General features: G+C 45.8%; 1 protein-coding gene across 1 annotated transcript in view; it reads right to left on the bottom strand.

The window, feature by feature from the left end:
* GPAT3 (glycerol-3-phosphate acyltransferase 3) overlaps nucleotides 1–20,929 on the bottom strand; it is a 161,974-nt gene that overhangs the window by 67,285 nt on the left and 73,760 nt on the right. The window contains exon 3 of the mRNA XM_077275796.1: nucleotides 12,721–13,015. Coding sequence (XP_077131911.1) covers nucleotides 12,721–13,015 — 295 coding nt within the window. The remainder of the gene's footprint in view (nucleotides 1–12,720; nucleotides 13,016–20,929) is intronic.

Genomic DNA, 20,929 nt, shown 5'->3' with positions numbered 1-20,929 from the left:
GGAGCAGGGAGGGGACGTGGGGATTCTGTGCCTGCTGCGGGCACCGGTGACTCATCAGCACCCACTTTCACCAGGGAACAGTCATTCATGCGCAGCTTTGTCGCAGAGCGCCGTACACCGCTGCTGCGTGAAGAACAAATTGAAGCCGTTGTCGGATGGATGGCAGCTAATGCATCAACTTCAATTAGTGCCACATCCTCTCAGACACAGAGCACTGGAGAGCAGCCATCTGTCTCTTCACCACCTGCCAAATTGCCCAGGCAGACAGAGAGCCCAGGACAGGAGCCGTCTCTACTTCTGTTCTCTGAATCTCTTGGCTTGGAAACAGGGGGCCAGCCAAGCAGCATTGGAGAAATGGAACAAGAGGCAGGGTGCAGTGATGCCCAACAGCTTTTTCTCTCTTCCTCTGAAGAGGCGGGTGGGCCAGTGGCTCCGGTCACCACATCGCAGGCCGCATCAGCTGATGATGACACTCAGGTGCCACTTACTGGTGCGTACTCTGCTGCTGAGACTACCCAGGAGGAGCAGTTGGGGGCAGAGGGTAGTGTAGATGATGAGGTCCTTGACCCATCTTGGCGTGAGGGACAGGAAGGTGGTGGGAGCAGCTCTGAGGAAGAGATTCCCCGTACGGCCCAAAGAGGGAGAGGGAGGGGGAAGACTGCGGATCCTGCAGCCTCCGCTTTGGCACCCGTTAGGAGCATGTCTCTTCCAAAAGCCAAAAAGGGCGCTCCCAAGACTTGCAGTGCCTGGTCCTTTTTTGACACAGTTGCAGATGACATTTGCTATGTCAAATGCAAGGTGTGTCATCACAAAGTCAAAAGAGGTCGAAATGTCAGCAACCTCAATACCTCCAACATGTGGAAACATGTGCGCACCAGGCACGCGGCGGAGTTAGAAAAACACACTGAAGAGCTAGGCCAACCAACAGCGGCAGCTACCACCTCTTCAGCTCGTGTTGCCTCTTCCTCCAGCTCACACGCAGCTGGTTCGGCTTCCTCCCAGGATCGCCGTGGAAGAACCTCTGGCCTTGTTGTCCAGAGACCCGCTGTAATTCCACCCGCAGCACCACTTTCCCAGTCATCCACACACTCCCAGCCCAGTCTACAGCCATCGGTAGTACAGGCATGGGAGAAAAGGCGGCCTTTCTCGTCAAACCACCCACGAGCACAGGCTCTGACTGCAGGCATTGCCAAACTTCTGTCACTGGAAATGCTGTCATTCAGGCTGGTGGAAACTGACAGCTTCCGTGACTTGATGTCATTGGCAGTCCCACAGTACAATGTGCCCAGCCGCTTTTACTTCAGCAGGCAAGCCGTCCCTGCCCTGCACAAGCATGTGGAGGGACACATAAAACACGCGCTACTGAATGCCGTCAGTAGCAAGGTCCACCTCACCACCGATGCGTGGACCAGTCAACATGGACAGGGGCGATACCTTTCCCTCACTGCCCATTGGGTTAATGTCGTTGAGCCGGGTACAGACCGTGCGAGTGGCGCAGGACGTGTCCTGCCCACTCCAAGGATTGCAGGAATCCATTCTGTACGCATTGACTCCTCCTCTTACACCAGTTCCTCAGAATCATCGCTGCAGGAGCCGTCACAGTCCACCTCCACATGGACCCGTGATGAACGTTTACCTGTTACGACCGACATGAGCACAGCCGTGGCCAAACGTCAACAGGCCGTCTTGAAATTAATTTCTTTGGGGAATCGAAGCCACACAGTGCAGGAGCTCTGGAATGCCATCAAGCAGGAGAGCGATGTGTGGTTTGTGCCAGCGAATCTCCAGCCAGGCATGGTAGTGTGTGATAATGGCCGAAATCTGGTGGCAGCTCTGGGCCTCGGCAACCTCACTCACATCCCATGTCTGGCACATGTGCTCAATTTGGTCGTGCAGAGTTTTTTGAGGGACTATCCGGATCTTGATGCACTGCTGCACAAGGTCCGCCTAGAGTGTGCTCACTTGCGGCGTTCCAGCACGGCAAAATCGCGCATTGCGGCTCTGCAGCGCCGACACCACCTGCCGGAACATCGCATCATATGTGACCTACCTACCAGGTGGAATTCCACGTTACATATGTTGGAGCGGTTGTGTGAGCAGCAGCAAGCTGTAATGGAGTACCAGCTGCATCAGGTGCAAAGAAGTCGCACTCCGCGCCGTTCAGACTTCACAACCAGAGTGGGCCACTATGAAGGACGTCTGCCAGGTTTTGCGTCCCTTCGATTATTCCACGCGGATGGCGAGTGCAGATGATGCACTAGTCAGCATGACTGTCCCCCTTATCTGCCTGCTTGAAAAATCACTGCAAGCACTAAGGGATGATGTTGTGGAAGAGGTGGAGGATGAGGATTCACCATTTCCATCATCTTCTGGACAGTCAGCGCCACGTGGTTCCTCACAAACGCGTAGGCAGGGGACAGTTTATGAGGAGGATGAGGAGGAGTCAATGGAGGAGGAAGACATCCGTCCAGAGGAGGGAGTTACACAATTGTCCAGTACTCAGTGTGTACAGCGAGGGTGGGGTGATGACGAGCGGGCAGAGACCACGCCTCCAGCAGGGGACAGCGTTTCTTGGGCAGTTGGCAGTCTGCAGCACATGGTGGATTACATGCTGCAGTGCCTGAGAAACGACCGCCGCATCGCCCACATTCTCAACATGTCTGATTATTGGGTGTTCACCCTCCTCGATCCTCGCTACCGGGACAACGTAGAAAGCCCCATCACACCGTTGAACCGGGAGCGAAAAATGCGGGAGTACCAAGACACACTGGTGAATTCCATCATCTTCTCCATTCCAAGTGAGAGAAGTGCTGCTAGTGCATTACAAAGCAGCTCAGTGCGTCCAGGCAGTGGTGGAGGCTCTGCACAAAGAGGGAGCAGAAGCAGTGCCTCTGCCCAAGGCAAGACCAGTATGGCCGAACTGTGGCACAGTTTTCTGTGCCCGCCACAAAAGTCTACACCATCACAGACGGCTCCAGTCAGCAGGAGGCAACGGTTCCGTCAGATGGTGACAGACTACATGTCTTGCCCTCTTGCTGTACTCCCAGACGGCTCTTCCCCTTTCAAGTTTTGGGTCTCAAAGCTGGATACATGGCCAGAGCTAAGCCAGTATGCATTGGAGGTGCTGGCTTGCCCTGCGGCTAGTGTATTATCGGAACGTGTCTTTAGTGCTGCAGGTGGTGTACTAACTGACCGTCGCATGCGACTATCCTCCGGTAACGTTGACCGGCTTACTTTCCTGAAAATGAACAAGGCCTGGATCTCGCAGGAATTTGCCACTCCTCTTCCTGATTAAATAATTAGGTCACTGTCTACGTTATCCAGGTCTCCTGTTGTGTTCATCTTTCTACCACCTGAACTTAAATTCCTGGGCTCCAACACCGCCAGTTGAGGCTCAGAAGTGCCGTCTGCACAGTCAAAACATACGACCCAGTGTTATTGGGTTTCAGTAACGTCAGCTGATCCCCAGCTTTGTAGCCGGCAATGTGTCCTGCGACCGCCACGCTGACACAACAACTGAAATGTAAGGGAACCTGTCCCCCCCCCCCAAGGCGTTTGTTACTGAAAGAGCCACCTTGTGCAGCAGTAATGCTGCACAAGGAAAAGGTAGCTATTTTTGTTTAGCTCCTTGCACACGCAGAACTTAACACTTATAAAATGTGTCCACTGATACCGTAAAACCGTCCCGGAGGTGGGACTTTCCTTCGTAATATGACGCAGCACAGCCGTCATTCCTACCCCCTTGGCGCCGTGCCCCGGCTCCTCAGCGTTGTTTGATTCCGTCCCGGAGCCTGCGCTGTTATGTTATCCCTTGGCCAGGCACACTTAGCGCTGCCCGTCTTCTGACATCATTTGGTGTCAGGATGGCTGCGCCTGTGCGGCCGCGCTGGCCGAGAGCCCGCCTCGCAGTGTCTTCTGATTTAATCCCACTGGGGGCCTGAGATCCATGGACATGAGCAGTGCATATCTGAACCTCCACCTCTCACTCATCTCCCTACGGCTTCTTCAGACTGTGCGGTGTCAGCTGGTCCCTAATAGCATGCCACGGCCGTGACACCGCACAGTCTTAAGAAGCCGTAGGGAGGGGAGTGAGAGGCGAGGATATGCACTGCGCATGGCCACGGATCCCAGGCCCGCGGTGGGATTACATTAGACGACACTGCGAGGCGGGCTCTCGGCCAGCGCGTCCGCACAGGCGCAGCCAGCCTGACACCAAATGATGTCAGAAGACGGGCAGCGCTAAGTGTGCCTGGCCAAAAGATAACATAACAGCGCAGGCTCCGGGACGGAAGCAAACAACGCGAGGAGCCGTGGCACGGTGCCGGGGGGGTAAGAATGACGGCTGTGCTGCGTCATATTACGAAGGAAAGTCCCACGGTTTCAGGGGACACATTTTATAAGTGTTTAATTCTGTGTTTGCAAGGAGCATAATGAAAAGAGCCACCTTTTCCTTTTGCATCTTTTGTGCTGCACAAGCTGGCTCTTTCAGCTACAAACGCCTTGGGGGGGGGGGGGGTTAAAGGTTCCCTTTCGACTTTCTCCAATCAGGCTTCGGCCTACATTGTGTTCCTCTGCTTTTCCTGCTGTCCCTGGGCTCCAACACCGCTAGTTGCCGTCCAGAAGTGCTTTCCGCACAGTCCCAACAGTCGCTACTCTGTTATTGGGGTTCAGTAACGTCAGCTGTTCCCCAGCTGTGTGTGTGGCAATCCCTCCTATCTCCTCCACCTCCTCCTGTCCCTGGGCTCCAACACCGCTAGTTGCCGCCCAGAAGTGCTGTCCGCACAGTCCCAACAGTCCCTCCTCTGTTATTGGGGTTCAGTAACGTCAGCTGTTCCCCAGCTGTGTGTGTGGCAATCCCTCCTATCTCCTCCACCTCCTCCTCCTGTCCCTGGGCTCCAACACCGCTAGTTGCCGTCCAGAAGTGCTGTCCGCACAGTCCCAACAGTCCCTCCTCTGTTATTGGGGTTCAGTAACGTCAGCTGTTCCCCAGCTGTGTGTGTGGCAATCCCTCCTATCTCCTCCACCTCCTCCTGTCCCTGGGCTTTAACACCGCTAGTTGCCGTCCAGAAGTGCTGTCCGCACAGTCCCAACAGTCCCTCCTCTGTTACTGGGGTTCAGTAACGTCAGCTGTTCCCCAGCTGTGTGTGTGGCAATCCCTCCTATCTCCTCCACCTCCTCCTCCTCCTCCTGTCCCTGGGCTCCAACACCGCTAGTTGCCGTCCAGAAGTGCTGTCCGCACAGAGCCAAACACCTCGCCAATGTGTTAGTGGGGTTCAGTAATGCCTGCTGCTCCCCTGCTGTGTATACGGCAACGTGTCCTGCGACCGCCACGCAGGCACAACAAGTTAAATTTAAGGGAACCTGTCCCCCCCCCCCCCCCAGGCGTTTGTTACTGAAGGAGACACCTTGTGCAGCAGTAATGATGCAAAGGGAAAAAGTGCCTCTTTTCGTCGTGCTCCTTGCACATGCTGAACCTAACACTTTTGAAATGTGTCCCCTCACACGGTTAAACCGTCCGGTCGGTGGAACTTTCCTTTGTCATGTGACGCAGCACAGCCGTCATTCTTACACCCTTGGCGCCGTGCGCCTCCTCCTCAGCGTTGTTTGAATCTGTCCCGGAGCCTGCGCTGTTATGTTATCCCTTGGCCAGGCACACTTAGCGCTGCCCGTCTTCTGACATCATTTGGTGTCAGGATGGCTGCGCCTGTGCGGCCGCGCTGGACGAGATCCCGCCTCGTAGTGTCTTCTGATTTAATCCCACTGCGGACCTGTGATCCATGGACATTAGCAGTGCATATCTGAACCTCCGCCTCTCACTCATCTCCCTACCCGACACCAGAGACGACAACCACCGTGATGACGACGACCCTGGAGACGATGACCCTGAAGACCACCCCGATGACGACGACCCCAGAGACGACGACCCTGGAGACGACGACGACCTGGAAGACCGAGAAGCAGAAGAACAAGAGGCTGCAGAACAAAGAGCAGAAGAACATTAAGCATAACACTAAATATCAGAGCAAAAGATATTATCTAAATTATAAGCAGAAGAAGACTAAGCAGTGTATGGGGGTGAGTCCTTTCCTCCTCGTGGTGCCCCTGGATAAAGCCTGATGCTGCAGGCCAAACTGAACGCGGACAAATGTAACTCTTTTGTGACAGGCAGAACAGAAGGTGTAATCTTCAAACTTTTATAGATAACAACTACCGGAATGCCTGTCACAAATAAGAATATGATGAAGAAGTAGAATATGAAGAAGATAATAGTTAAATAAAAAGAATATGAAAAATGTAACAAAAAAAATAATAGGTAGAAGATGAAGAAGAAGATGAATAAGGTTAGTTGATGTCAAAGAAGCTGATGATGAGGATAATGAAGAAGAAAGTGTGGGAGAAGTAAAAAAGAAGGTGAAGGGCCTGGAAGTAGTGAGACATCAATAGCTGACAAAATAAATAAAAAATTAACATAGTCAAAATCTTTCTAACGCCGAACGTCATAAAAAAAAATAAAAATCCTGCTATTCTATTTGATTGGGCTAAACCTCTGTGCCTTTAATGTCTCCGCCACGTCCCCCAATACATCCTACATTATTCTTAGTTGTTTTCCTTCATGTAGAATTAACCTACAAGGAAAGAAAGGGTTTATTTTAATTCCGATATTTTCGTCCCATTGACTTGCATTGGGATCGGGTAGCGGTATCGGATTAGATCCGATACTTTGACGGTATCGGCCGATACTTTCCGATACCGATACTTTCCGATATCGGAAGGTATCGCTCAACACTAGTCGTGAGCGGTCATGTGACCGCTCACGTGACGGCTCACATGACCGCGACGTCATGGAAGGTCCTGCGCGCACACACCAGCTATAGGAAGAGGAACGGACGCCGCTGAGGAGATCGTCTGGGTGAGTATAAGCATTTTTTTTATTTTTTTTATTATTTTTAAACATTCGATCTTTTACTATAGATGCTGCATAGGCTGCATCTATAGTAAAAAGTTGGTCACACTTGTCAAACGCTATGTTTGACAAGTGTGACCAACCTGTCAGTCAGTTTTCCAAGCGATGCTACAGATCGCTTGGAAAACTCTAGCATTCTGCAAGCTAATTACGCTTGCAGAATGCTAAAAAAAACGCGAAAAAAGCGGAAAAAAAACGCAAAAAAAAATGCGGATTTCTTGCAGAAAATTTCCGGTTTTCTTCAGGAAATTTCTGCAAGAAATCCGGACGTGTGCACATACCCTTAATCTTTATGCCCTTAAACCAGAGAGTTATGTCACACAAAATAGTACATAAATAACATTTCGTATGTACTTTACATCAGTACAATTTTTGAAACAAATGTTTTTTGTTACAAAATTAGAAGAAAAAAATTATTACATTTTTACTACAAAAAGAAATGTTTTAGTCCCAGATTTTAAAATTTTCACATGGGGAAATGGGTAAAATTGGTGCCAAAATTTGTCACACAATTTCTGCTGAATGTACCCCATTCGTGACTGTACAGTACCGTTTAGACACACAACGAGACTCAGGGAGAGACAGAGCGCTATTTGACTCTTCGAGAACAAATTATGCTACAATAGTTTCTGGGCTCAATATACAGAGCCCTAAATGCCAGAAGAGCTGCATCCCCCCCCAAGTGACTCTATTTTGAAAATTACACTCCTTTGGGAATTTTTTTTTACAGTTGCAGTGACGATTTTAACGCCATGGGTGTTTTCTAGAAACAAGCAGCAGTGGATGTTGCTGAGTGAAAATTGCAAACTGCCGTTGTAGTGATCAGTATGTTATGCGCGCAGCTCATGGTTCTGGAGACATGCACCCATAAATTAGGTGGACTCACAGCGCTACAGAAATGCTAAGCATGTGGTATAGGCACACTGTGGGGCTCAGAAGGGGGGGGGGGGCATTTGGTTTGGGATAAACATCAGCGCTGCACAAAGCCCAGCTAACGACAACATTAATGTACAGTAGGCAGTTGGGAAGTGGTTAATTTGGTACCCAGCGTTATCAACTTCCAGTTCGTTGCCACCCATCTCAAATGTGTCCCTGTAGTACTTGGATGTAGCCAATATCTGTGTCTTCGTGTTGAGTAGCAGTTCCAAGTTCATGCTTTCTATCTTGACACTCTGTAATAAGTCCTTCATTCCATCTACATTTGTTGCCATCAATGTTGTTTCGTCTGCATATTTGAGATCGTTGAGGATTAGTTAAGATATTTTGATTACTTCCTTTTGATCAAGTCCAGCCTTCCAGAAAATAGCTTCTGCATATAAACTGAAGAAATATTGACAGGATGCAACCTTGTCTGATGCCACGCTCTACTGTGAACCTTTTTATCAGTATCAAGTGATGTCAATTGGTTGTGCAGACCATTGCAAATAATGTTGGTGAAATCGAAGTTGGAAACAGCCTGTTGTCTACTCTGTTTGCACAGCTAGACTAATCTTTGATGTCAAAACTTCATGATCAGTTTCACAGTCAGCTCTTGGCCTTGTTTTCAATGTAATGGACAACAACCTCCATCTTTGGCGAATACACATGCAGACAATCTGATTCTTATTGACTCCAGTTGTCTTTGTTTGTGATTTTGAAAGAAGGTGTTCATGATAGACAGTTGATTTGTTGCACAAAACGCAATTAATCTTTCTCCAACCTTGTTTTATTCACCGAGTTTAAAGTTTCCAATAACTTTTCCATGTTTGCGGTGGCTCACTTTGGCATTCAAGTCTTCAATGATAATTAGTAACTTGTTTTTGTGTCTTGTTGATTTCCTCTTGAACTTGATCACAGAATAATTTCTCCTCCGCATCTGTTGAAAAGAACATAGCACCTCAACACCCCATTTCTCTCACGATTGACTTTAAGATCCTTTAATTCTTCAGTACTTATAAGTGAGACAGCAACAACACATTATACTGACATAATGCTGCAAGGGGATGCCATCATAAATATGTATGTGTAAGGGGGTAGTGAATGGAAGATGCATTTAGTCAACATCGTACAGCACCTGCAAGTAGATGCCACCATCTGCTGGTCAGACTGGATATGCAGGAACTCAAGGATGGAGCATGTGTTCCCTGGAGGGAAGAATGTGAGAGGGACGCCGGTTCAGGCGACGACTGTGGCCCAGTTGCTAAATAGAAAAGGACGGGATGGTGAAGCACAAGTCAGTTGGTGCCAGGATGTGAAAGGAGTAGTATATGCAGGCAACAGAATGGTCTCGTGCTCAACACTGTGCTAGAACTACCTGAGTGTGGTCTGAACCTGGGGGGTATCAACTACGTAGGTCTAGCACCGAAGATAGACTTCATAGGTCAAGCACTGAAGACCAACTTAGTAGGTCAAGACCGAAAGTCAGACATTGATCACCAGCCGGAGAGAAACACTTGTCGTCCCTTAAAGACGACTGAGCAAACTGGGCCATTCAAGTTGTAGGGTGTAGGCCCGAGCCGTGCTTCATGGAACGAAGACGGCCAGTGTGAGGAAAATACTGCGTACCAAGTGACCCACATATTTAGGATTTGAAGCATAGTGGGAAACCGGTGACCCCTGGTGGGGCCAGTTTAACAATCAAAGGCACCTAAACAGAATACGACAGTGACGGGCCTAGTAAGAGTGGCACGCGTCAAGCATAGACATTCAGGCTAAGCATTACTCAGTAACAGGCATTCAACTGCTAGATAATAAGGACAATGTATATAAAAAAAATTGAGTAAGATATCACATTCAGTTCTAATAGTGTCATAGTATGTGCGTATGTACAATGTATAATATAATATATACACTATATATATATATATATATATATATATATATATATATATATATATATATACACATATACACACACACACATATATATATATATACACATACATATACACACACACATATAATATATATATATATATATATATATATATATATATATATATATATATATATATATATATATATATATATATATATATACACACACACACACACACATATATATATAAATATATATACACACACACACACATATACATACGTACATACATACATACAGAGGGAATACTTAAACAACAGAATATAACTCCAGGTAAATCAAACTTCTGTGAAATCAAACTGTCCACTTCGGAAGCAACACTGTTTGACAATCAATTTCACATGCTGTTGTGCAAATGGAATAGACAACAGATGGAAATTATTGGCAATTATCAAGACACTCAAAGGAGTGGTACTGCAGGTGGGGACCATAGACCACATTTCAGTACTAATGCTTTCTGGCTGATGTTTTGGTCTCTTTTGAATGTTTGTTGTGCTATCACACTCGTGGCATGAGATTAACACTGCAACCCACACAAGTGGCTCAGATAGTGCAGCTCATCCAGGATCGCACATCAATGCAAACTGTGGCAAGAAGGTTTGCTGTGTCTGTCAGCGTAGTGTCCAGAGGCTGGAGGCGCTACTGGGAGATGTGGAGGGGGCTGTAGGAGGGCAACAACCCAGCAGCAGGACAGCTACCTCAGCCTTTGTGCAAGGAGGAACAGGAGGAGCACTGCCAGAGCCCTGCAAAAATGACCTCCAGAAGGCCACAAATGTGCATGTGTCTGCACAAACGGTTAGAAACCAACTCCATGAAGATAGTCTGAGTGCCTGACATCCACAGATGGGGGTTGGGCTCACAGCCCAACACCGTGCAGGATGCTTGGCATTTGCCACAAAACACCAGGATTGACAAATTCGCCACTGGCGCCCTGTGCTCTTCACAGATGAGAGCAAGTTCACACTGAGCACATGTGACAGAGATGACAGAGTCTGGAGACGCCATGGAGAGCGATCTTTTGCCGTCTGCAACATCCTTCAGCATTACCAGTTTTGGCAGTGGGTCAGTAATGGTGTGGGGTGGCACTTCTTTGGAGGGCCACACAGCTCTCCATGTGTTCACCAGAGGTAGCCGGACTGCCATTAAGTACAGAGATAGAAAGAAAGCAGGAGCTTACAGAAGATAAATAAGTGGCTTAGAAATTGGTGCAGGAAGGAAGGGTTTGTGTTCATGAAGAACTGGGCTGACTTCTGTGTGGGCTACAGGCTTTACGGTAGGGATGGGTTGCACCTCAATAAGGAGGGTGCAGCTGTGCTTGGGGAAAAAGTTGTCGGACAGAGAGAGGAGCTTCTAGGATATGGGGAGAGGGAGGGTAGTTGTGCTAATAAGGGGATAGAGTAGAGAAAGGGAGTGAGACAGTAGTGGTCAATAAGTATTTGGGGGGGGCAGGACATGCAAGGAGGGAAGGAGTAATAAATATGCAAATAGCTAGCGGAGCTATCGGCGGAGGTGCAGCTGAGGGCGGGGCTTCACGGAGGAAGTCCGCAGCCTGCCGCAGATCAGGGAAACGCTAATGTGAAAGTAGCCTTACATGTATAAATAAATGTATGGTCAGTACAAAGAACTGGCGCATGTCTTATTCCTTCCAAAGATCTTACTAAGGACCAGGTAGCACCTATGTAACTTTGGGAATTTTTTGTCATAAATAAACGCAAAACATAGCAACTCAAATTTACTATCAATATACAATACAATGTGTCATGAAAAAAAAACCTAAGAATCACTGGGATATGTATGTAGAACCATTCCGAAGTTACCACCCCAAGTAACACATTGTCGAATTTGAAAAATGGGTTATGGTCATGAAGGTGTAATTTGGCTGTGAAGGGAAGTGGATAAACTGTTTTAATATCATTCCTTTACAGCTTGTTGCCAATATTTGGCAAGCACCACCCCGTGCTAGAACACCGCGTCTAGACATGACAATGCACAGATTCCAACACTTGATGGTGTATATCAGTGATGGCGAACCTTTTAGAGACCACCTTTTAGAGTGCCCAAACGACAACCCAATACCCAATTATTTATCACAAAGTGCCAACACGGCAATGAAACCTGGGGCTGAAGCAGACATCAAAGAAGACTTGCAAAATATTCACTGCCCCTCTACAAAATACAAACACACACACACACACACACACTGCCCCTCTGCAAAATACACACACACACACACACTATCCCACAGGACAAAGCAGCTCCCCATCCCCACACTGCATCTGTCTCAATGATACATTTAATGTTCAGCTCCTCCTGGAGCTCTTACCAGTGGCCACGCTGTCTCTGCTTCTCCGCGGCCCCAGAGCAGGCAGCAGTGTGATGAGGTCAGTAGAGTCATTACACTGCTGCACATCGGACTCGGGGTTGACAGGCGCTCCTCTGCCCCAGTCCTGATGCAGTACTGTTCAAATGTATTCGCGTCTTTTACAAGCAAATACATTTGAACAAGGGAAGGGAGCGAAATGCATGCCCACAGAGAGGCCTCTGCGTGTCCCCTCTTGCACGTGTGCCATAGGTTCGCCAACACTGGTCTATATAGATAATCATATCACAACACTGGATGAAATATATTGCAGGTGTAACGTTCATAAATTCACAGTCCATATTTATTATAATGTGGGAAATAAGAAATAAGTCTGACGAGTCTCTAGCCCTGCAGCAAAAATGACAGCAACAAGAGGTGACAAGCCAATATAAAAGACTAGTACCGGAAAGTTTCACTTGTCAGTAGTCAGCGATACAATGGATAGGCCACATCGTAATGTCAAGTAACGCATCTAAAAGCTCCGATATCGCTAAGGAAAGGAAGAATACATAGGAGTAAAAGTAAGCAACATCTTACCGTAGTGGTAGGAGAATGCAGTACCGTACAAACACACCGAGCACCCAAATAATCGTCACACGAAGACTGAGATACTGGAAGTTGTGGTTGGTCCTTGTCAGAAGATTCCACGATATAAGCTCTTCTGAAGAGAATCTCTGGGTAACATCATCGTCTACAATGGCTTCAAACCCTTTTTTGGAGAAGTAGAACACATCCGACAGCTCAAAATCACCACGTTGTAAGCACTGGCTTCTGCTTTGCCTCAGGCCCCCAATTTCTGCCTCCATTGGCGACTCATCTCGCTGAATGATATCTTTGTGGAAAAATTGCAAGAGGAATTTTTACTGTTTTTTAATCTTAATTGCAACTATACTCATAGCTTGTAAGAGTAAGGTGTAAAGTGTGGCATACATTCACATGTAGGGTACATTCCCAATGGAAAAATCGGCAGCATTTCACAGTACTAGCTTTGTGCTCGAGACTAAGAAATCTAATGTACAGGTCCTTCTCAAAAAATTAGCATATAGTGTTAAATTTCATTATTTACCATAATGTAATGATTACAATTAAACTTTCATATATTATAGATTCATTATCCACCAACTGAAATTTGTCAGGTCTTTTATTGTTTTAATACTGATGATTTTGGCCTACAACTCCTGATAACCCAAAAAACCTGTCTCAATAAATTAGCATATCAAGAAAAGGTTCTCTAAACGACCTATTACCCTAATCTTCTGAATCAACTAATTAACTCTAAACACATGCAAAAGATACCTGAGGCTTTTAAAAACTCCCTGCCTGGTTCATTACTCAAAACCCCCATCATGGGTAAAACTAGCGACCTGACAGATGTCAAGAAGGCCATCATTGACACCCTCAAGCAAGAGGGTAAGACCCAGAAAGAAATTTCTCAACAAATAGGCTGTTCCCAGAGTGCTGTATCAAGGCACCTCAATGGTAAGTCTGTTGGAAGGCAAAAATGTGGCAGAAAACGCTGTACAACGAGAAGAGGTGACCGGACCCTGAGGAAGATTGTGGAGAAGGACCGATTCCAGACCTTGGGGAACCTGAGGAAGCAGTGGACTGAGTCTGGTGTGGAAACATCCAGAGCCACCGTGCACAGGCGTGTGCAGGAAATGGGCTACAGGTGCCGCATTCCCCAGGTAAAGCCACTTTTGAACCATAAACAGCGGCAGAAGCGCCTGACCTGGGCTACAGAGAAGCAGCACTGGACTGTTGCTAAGTGGTCCCAAGTACTTTTTTCTGATGAAAGCAAATTTTGCATGTCATTCGGAAATCAAGGTGCCAGAGTCTGGAGGAAGACTGGGGAGAAGGAAATGCCAAAATGCCTGAAGTCCAGTGTCAAGTACCCACAGTCAGTGATGGTGTGGGGTGCCATGTCAGCTGCTGGTGTTGGTCCACTGTGTTTCATCAAGGGCAGGGTCAATGCAGCTAGCTATCAGGAGATTTTGGAGCACTTCATGCTTCCATCGGCTGAAATGCTTTATGGAGATGAAGATTTCATTTTTCAGCACGACCTGGCACCTGCTCACAGTGCCAAAACCACTGGTAAATGGTTTACTGACCATGGTATTACTGTGCTCAATTGGCCTGCCAACTCTCCTGACCGGAACCCCATAGAGAATCTGTGGGATATTGTGAAGAGAAAGTTGAGAGACGCAAGACCCAACACTCTGGATGAGCTTAAGGCCGCTATTGAAGCATCCTGGGCCTCCATAACATCTCAGCAGTGTCACAGGCTGATTGCCTCCATGCCACGCCGCATTGAAGCAGTCATTTCTGCCAAAGGATTCCCGACCAAGTATTGAGTGCATAACTGAACATTATTATTTGATGGTTTTTTTGTTTGTTATTAAAAAACACTTTTATTTGATTGGACGGGTGAAATATGCTAATTTATTGAGACAGGTTTTTTGGGTTATCAGGAGTTGTATGCCAAAATCATCAGTATTAAAACAATAAAAGACCTGACAAATTTCAGTTGGTGGATAATGAATCTATAATATATGAAAGTTTAATTGTAATCATTACATTATGGTAAATAATGAAATTTAACACTATATGCTAATTTTTTGAGAAGGACCTGTACATGCCGTGAAAGATATTCACAGAGTAAATTGACTTGCTTTGCATTTCAAATCCACAGTGCATGTCAATGTATCCCCTGTGAATGTCATCGCATATTCCACCTTTTGCATGGAACGGTGAATTGTGCAGCTTTCCTGAACCATTTTCACATCAATAGTCACGTCGTTTAATACAGCTGTGAATATTGCTGCAACATTTGCTGTTGGTTTTTGGGGATTTTTGCCAAAGAAAAGTACAAGGCCCATTGTTGCAACCATATCAAGCCGCTGTCGGCTCCTTAGTAGGGTAAGAATACAGAGGTGATAGACCTTGGCAGCCCTACAACACATCATTGAAGGGGCTTTACCAATTATGTTACCCCATATCTATAGGTTAAAGGATAAATTACTGATTTTCAAGGGACTAACTGCTGGGACTCCAACCTATGCAGGGATGCAAAATCTTGTATTGTCTTGTCTCTGCCATTCAGACAGGCTCAAGATCAGTGGGTGTCCAAGTGGTCCGACGAACAGAAATGATTAATTTATCCATTAATATACTTGGCAAAAGCCTGTTGACATTCTCTAAAAAGGTTGTGCCAACCCAACTGAGAGCAGCATGATGTAAGAGCAGACACAGATTCCAGTAGTGTATCACTAACTGGGCTGCTTACTGCAGTTTTGATAAAATCACAGTTTTATTTGCTGTAGATCTACCAGTTCTCTGAATGTTCAGCTCGGTGTAACCCCACCCACACCAATGATAGGCAACTTTCTGTGTACACTGTGCATAGGCAGGAAGCTGCCAATCAGTGGAGGGGGAGCTTTGCTAGCAGGTTTACTAGTTCTCCAGTAATAAAATCACTGTTTTATCACCAGATTTTGAAACCTACATCAAGCAGTCCGGTAAATTATACATTACTGAAATCAGGATCTCTGTCTCTAACTTCTACTGCTCTCAGATTAGGGGGCAAAAACCTGAAGACGGATTTGCTTTAGGTTAGGTACAATTTTAGACAAGTAATACCATGCATATACTCATTAACCTACGTACCACCTGAGAATCGTGGTTCTGTGGCATTAATAATCTGACAGCAGCAGAATTTTGACAACAGGCATTGATTAGCTCTTCTACGCTTATCTATGGTGGAACACACAGAGCACATTGCATATTAAGTGCATGACAGAAAGGCTTTGGATTACTGCCTCACTGGAATACAGCAGGTGCCCTTGATGCATGTCAACTGAAGGACAGAGTTCAAGAATATGATATGATGGCAGCAGCATGGAATTCTGTGTCCAACATATCTGACTTTATTGCTTTATAGCCAACTACGTTCATGGTACAGGGCTCTGAAAACCAGTGATTGGGATTACCGCCAATTTTGTTTTGTTTTCTATTCATGCCAGTAACTTTAAACCCCTTAATGATCGCCACTATGCTTTAAAACGACAGCCAGGAATAAGTGAATAGTACCCCCGCAGGCACAATTCCCACTGGGTGACTGCTGTACATGACAGCTGACAACCTGCAGTATCAGCCCGGGACAGTTTTGGAACCAATTTCGATTAACCCCTTCATCAGCGGTCCCAAGTGGTTAAAAGGGGGTTAAAAGAATCATCATGGCAGGATCGACCCCCGTGATCGTAATCACTGGTGTTGATTGATGATCCCAGGGTACAGTGGCCTGTGAGATCCAGTCATAAGCAGGGTCTCACAGGTTCTGTCAGTGACTCACTGACAGGTCTCATGCACTGTAGTACACTAGTACTGCAATGCATGAGCTATCAAAGTATTCACGTCCCACAGTGGGACTAGGAGAAAAAGTGAAAAGAATAAAATAACGTATTAAAAGTTATAAAAGGTGCACTGTTTATATTAAAATATAAAAACTGCACACATAATTGGCATCGATGTGTCCAGAACAACTCAATTTATAAAAACTAGCACGTTATTTATCCCGTATGGTGACCCTCAAAAGAAAAAAATTAAAACCGCCAAAAATGTCACTTTTTCACAAGTAATGCACATAAAAAGCAATCAAACTTACATATGTAAAAACAATGGCATATCTTAAAACGACAAACCGTCCCCCCCCCAAAAAAAATGCCTCCCATAGATCAGAACAAGGCGTGGGTCATATTTATCCTGCGCTCTTCACTGAGCGCTTACATCAGGGTTTCCATGCCAGACAAAACTCCTGACAGAAAAACTCACTATAATGAGGCAGACGGAGGCACTTTGGACTCCGTCTGATCTCTGTTTCGGCAGTGTCCCATAATTTTAGGTGTCTTATTATTTTCATTATTATTAATTTATTTATATAGCACCATTGATTCCATGGTGCTGTATATGAGAAGGGGTTACATCATTTTAGTTTGTCTTTTTAGCGCACAAGAGTGGAAAACCCCAGTTCTGTGGTGCACAGTGTCTGCAAATTGAGACTCTGGTTTGGCTATAATCCTAAGTCATGTGACAAGGCTCGTTAAAGGGTCGACATTGACTGTTAGGATTGCTACTTCCAATAGTTGGCACTAGAGTTCTAGTCCTCTTCCTCTCTGAAGAGACAATTAGCATATTTCCCAGAGGAGCATTGCGGCTTTAAGTCTCCTCACCTCGACATGCTTAACATGTCACTCTCCGCAAGGAGAAACGATACTTCTTGGATCCCGGTCAGACGCCTCTCAATCAGCCAAACCAGGTCTCCACTTTGCACTGACGAGGGGCAGTACCCCAAAACACAGTGTCTGCTAATTGAGATTCTGGTTTGGCTATAATCCTAAGTCATGTGACAAGGCTCGTTAAAGGGTCGACATTGACTGTTAGGATTGCTACTTCCAATAGTTGGCACTAGAGTTCTAGTCCTCTTCCTCTCTGAAGAGACAATTAGCATATTTCCCAGAGGAGCATTGCGGCTTTAAGTCTCCTCACCTCGACATGCTTAACATGTCACTCTCCGCAAGGAGAAACGATACTTCTTGGATCCCGGTCAGACGCCTCTCAATCAGCCAAACCAGGTCTCCACTTTGCACTGACGAGGGGCAGTACCCCAAAACACAGTGTCTGCTAATTGAGATTCTGGTTTGGCTATAATCCTAAGTCATGTGACAAGGCTCGTTAAAGGGTCGACATTGACTGTTAGGATTGCTACTTCCAATAGTTGGCACTAGAGTTCTAGTCCTCTTCCTCTCTGAAGAGAGATTTACATGGAAACCCCAGTGTAAGAACTTAGCATAGCGTGCAGGATAAATGTGCACCGAGCATTAATGCGATCTTTGGGAGGCAGAGTGAAAAAAAAAAATCAACAGCATATGAAGAACTGGGTTTATTTTTTACGCCGTTCCTCATGTGGTATAAGTGATGAGGCAACTTTATTATTCAGGTCAGTGCGATTACAGATTTATATCTTTTTTTGTGTTTTGCCGTTTTTACATTGTAAAAACTATTTTATAGAAAAAAAAAAAATATTTTTGCATCGCTTTACTCTGGAGAGCTATAACTTATTTTTCTACTGATGGAGCTGTGTGACTGCCTATTTGCGGGACAAGATGACATTTTCAGGGGTACCATTTATATTTACATTTGTCTTTTTGATCGCTTTTTATTGCACTTTTTGTTTGGCAGTATGATAAAGCATTGTTTTTTGTCTCGTTTATTTTTTTTCCCATAGTGTTCACTGAAGGGGTTACGTTTTTTTTTTAGTTTACAAAAATGTACAGTATTTATTGGAATTATATTTTTTTTGGTCTTTATTTGGGGATTTTTTTTTTCTTATTTATGTTTACACTTTAATTTTTTTTGTTTTATGGTTTACATTGTCCTAGGACGGAACCTCACTGTACTGTGACAGATCACTTAGGCTACTTTCACACTAGCGTCGTGCACTGCACGTCGCTATGCGTCGTTTTGAAGAAAAAACGCATCCTGCAAAAGTGCTTGCAGGATGCGTTTTTTCTCCATAGACTAGCATTAGCGACACAGTGCGACGCAATGCCACACGTCGCAACCGTCGTGCGATGGTTGCGTCGGACCGTCGGCACAAAAAAACGTTACATGTAACTTTTTTTGTGCGTTGTGTGCCGCAATTCCGACCGTGCTTGCGCGGCCGGAACTCCGCCCCCGCCTCTTCGCACCTCACAATGGGGCAGTGGATGCGTGGAAAAACAGCATCCGCTGCCCCCGTTGTGCGGCGCTTCCACAGCCTGCGTCGGTGCACTGCAACGTAGCATAGTGACGTGCAGTGCACGACGCTAGTGTGAAAGTAGCCTTATCTGATACTCTGCAATGCTTCCGCACTGCAGAGCATCAGAGCAGCGTCTGACAGGTAGGGAAGGAGGCGTGTCAGCTCTTGCTTTTAGCAGCTTCTCACAGGCCACCTTCTTTGAAGGAACCCGCAGCCATCTTGCGACCAGGGGTCACCATGGAGACCATCAGGACAATGCGAAGCACACAGTGAGCCCCTTCCCTGTGCGATCTCCTCGATGTCCCTGTCACTATTGACAGTGGCATCAGAGGGATTAAATGCCCATGATCGGTGGTAGCACAGATAGTGGGTGTTGCTGCAGGGTGTCAGCTCTCACATAGAGCCGACACCTACACCCCATCGCAGCGGTGCTCAGCCTCCGCAATCGTGGCACCATACATGTACAGCATTTGCGGGAACAAAGCTCCTGCAGTGCCGTACATATACGGCGCATGTCAGGAAGGGGTTAAACAGTTCTGTTTCCAATATGGGGTCACTTGTTGTGGTTTCTGCTGTTCTAACACCTCAGAGGCTCGTCTAATGGCACCCACAACCTATTCAAATGGAATCTTCATTCTAAAAGCCAAAGTAGTGCTCCTTCCCATCCGAGCCCTGTCATGTGCTCAGACAGTAGTGTACAACCACATATGGGGTACTGCCACATTCAGTAAAAATTGCATAACAAACCATGGGGTCCATTTTCTCCTAATACACCTAGTGGAAATTATAAATTTCATGCTAAAACTATTTTAGTGGAGACATTTTTTTCTTCTTTTCACATCTAAATGCAATAAGGTATTGTGAATCACCTGTAGGTTAAAAATGCTCAGTGCACTCCTAGATGAATTTCTTGAGGGGTCTAGTTCCAAAATGGGGAGTTTCTGGCATGTCAGGGGCTCTGCAAATGCGACACGGCATTCACAATGTATTTCAGACAAATTTACTCTCAAAAAATCTATGGCAGGGTGCTTTCCTTTCTAAGCCCTGCCTTGTGCCCAAAAAGCAGGTTTTGACCTTTGATGGGTCTACATTCCAAAATGGGTCCACTTATCAGGGGTTCTGTCGTTTTGCTACCTCAGAAGCTTTGCAAATTTGAAATGGTATCTGCAATCTATTCCAACCAAATTTACATTGCAAATATTTAGGTCGCTTCTTCCCTTCCGATCCCTGCCGTGTGTCCACACAGAATTTTTTTTACTACATGTGGGGTATTGCCACGCTCAGGACAAACTTTGCTGTCCACCTTTTCATGTACCTCTTGAAAAAGTGAAAAATTTGGTGCCAAATTAAAGTTTTCAAAATGACGACCTAATGCTATCAAACTCTGTATAGCATCTGCGAGTTCAAAATGTTCACTATATAACTGGATAACATCCTTAAGGGGTGCAGTTTTCAAAATGGGGTAACTGGTGGGGGTTTTCTGCTGTATGGATGTCTTAGGGGCCATGAAAAATGCGACAAGGGGCTCCCATTTTATTAAAGCCAAATTTGTGTTCCAAAATTCAAATGGTGCTCCTTCCCTTCAGAGCCCTGCTGTTTGTTCAAAAAACGGTTTCTGACCTCTTGTCAGGTACAAGCGAACTTAGAAGAAACTAAGTTACAAATAGGCTCTATTGGGGCTAAAGCAACATTTTAAGGTAAAATAAAAAATACATTTTTTCTTCCTAATCAACGTCGTATTAATTCTTCTAACATATGAAGGGTTAAACAATGTCCTGAAGTTTTGAAGTATTTGAGGAGTGCAGTTTTTAAAATGGTATTAATTTTGGGGAGTTCCCAATATACAAGTCCCTTAAAGTTCATTTAAATCTGAGTAGGTCCTTAAAGAAATAAGTTTTGTAAGTTTCTTGAAAGCTATGAGAAATTGCTAATAAAAGTTTAACACTTCTAACA

The sequence above is a fragment of the Ranitomeya variabilis genome, chromosome 1 (assembly GCF_051348905.1).
Source record: "Ranitomeya variabilis isolate aRanVar5 chromosome 1, aRanVar5.hap1, whole genome shotgun sequence".
Taxonomy (NCBI): domain Eukaryota; kingdom Metazoa; phylum Chordata; class Amphibia; order Anura; family Dendrobatidae; genus Ranitomeya; species Ranitomeya variabilis.
The sequence above is the reverse complement of the archived record's forward strand: the minus strand, read 5'-3'. Positions and strand labels throughout refer to the sequence as shown.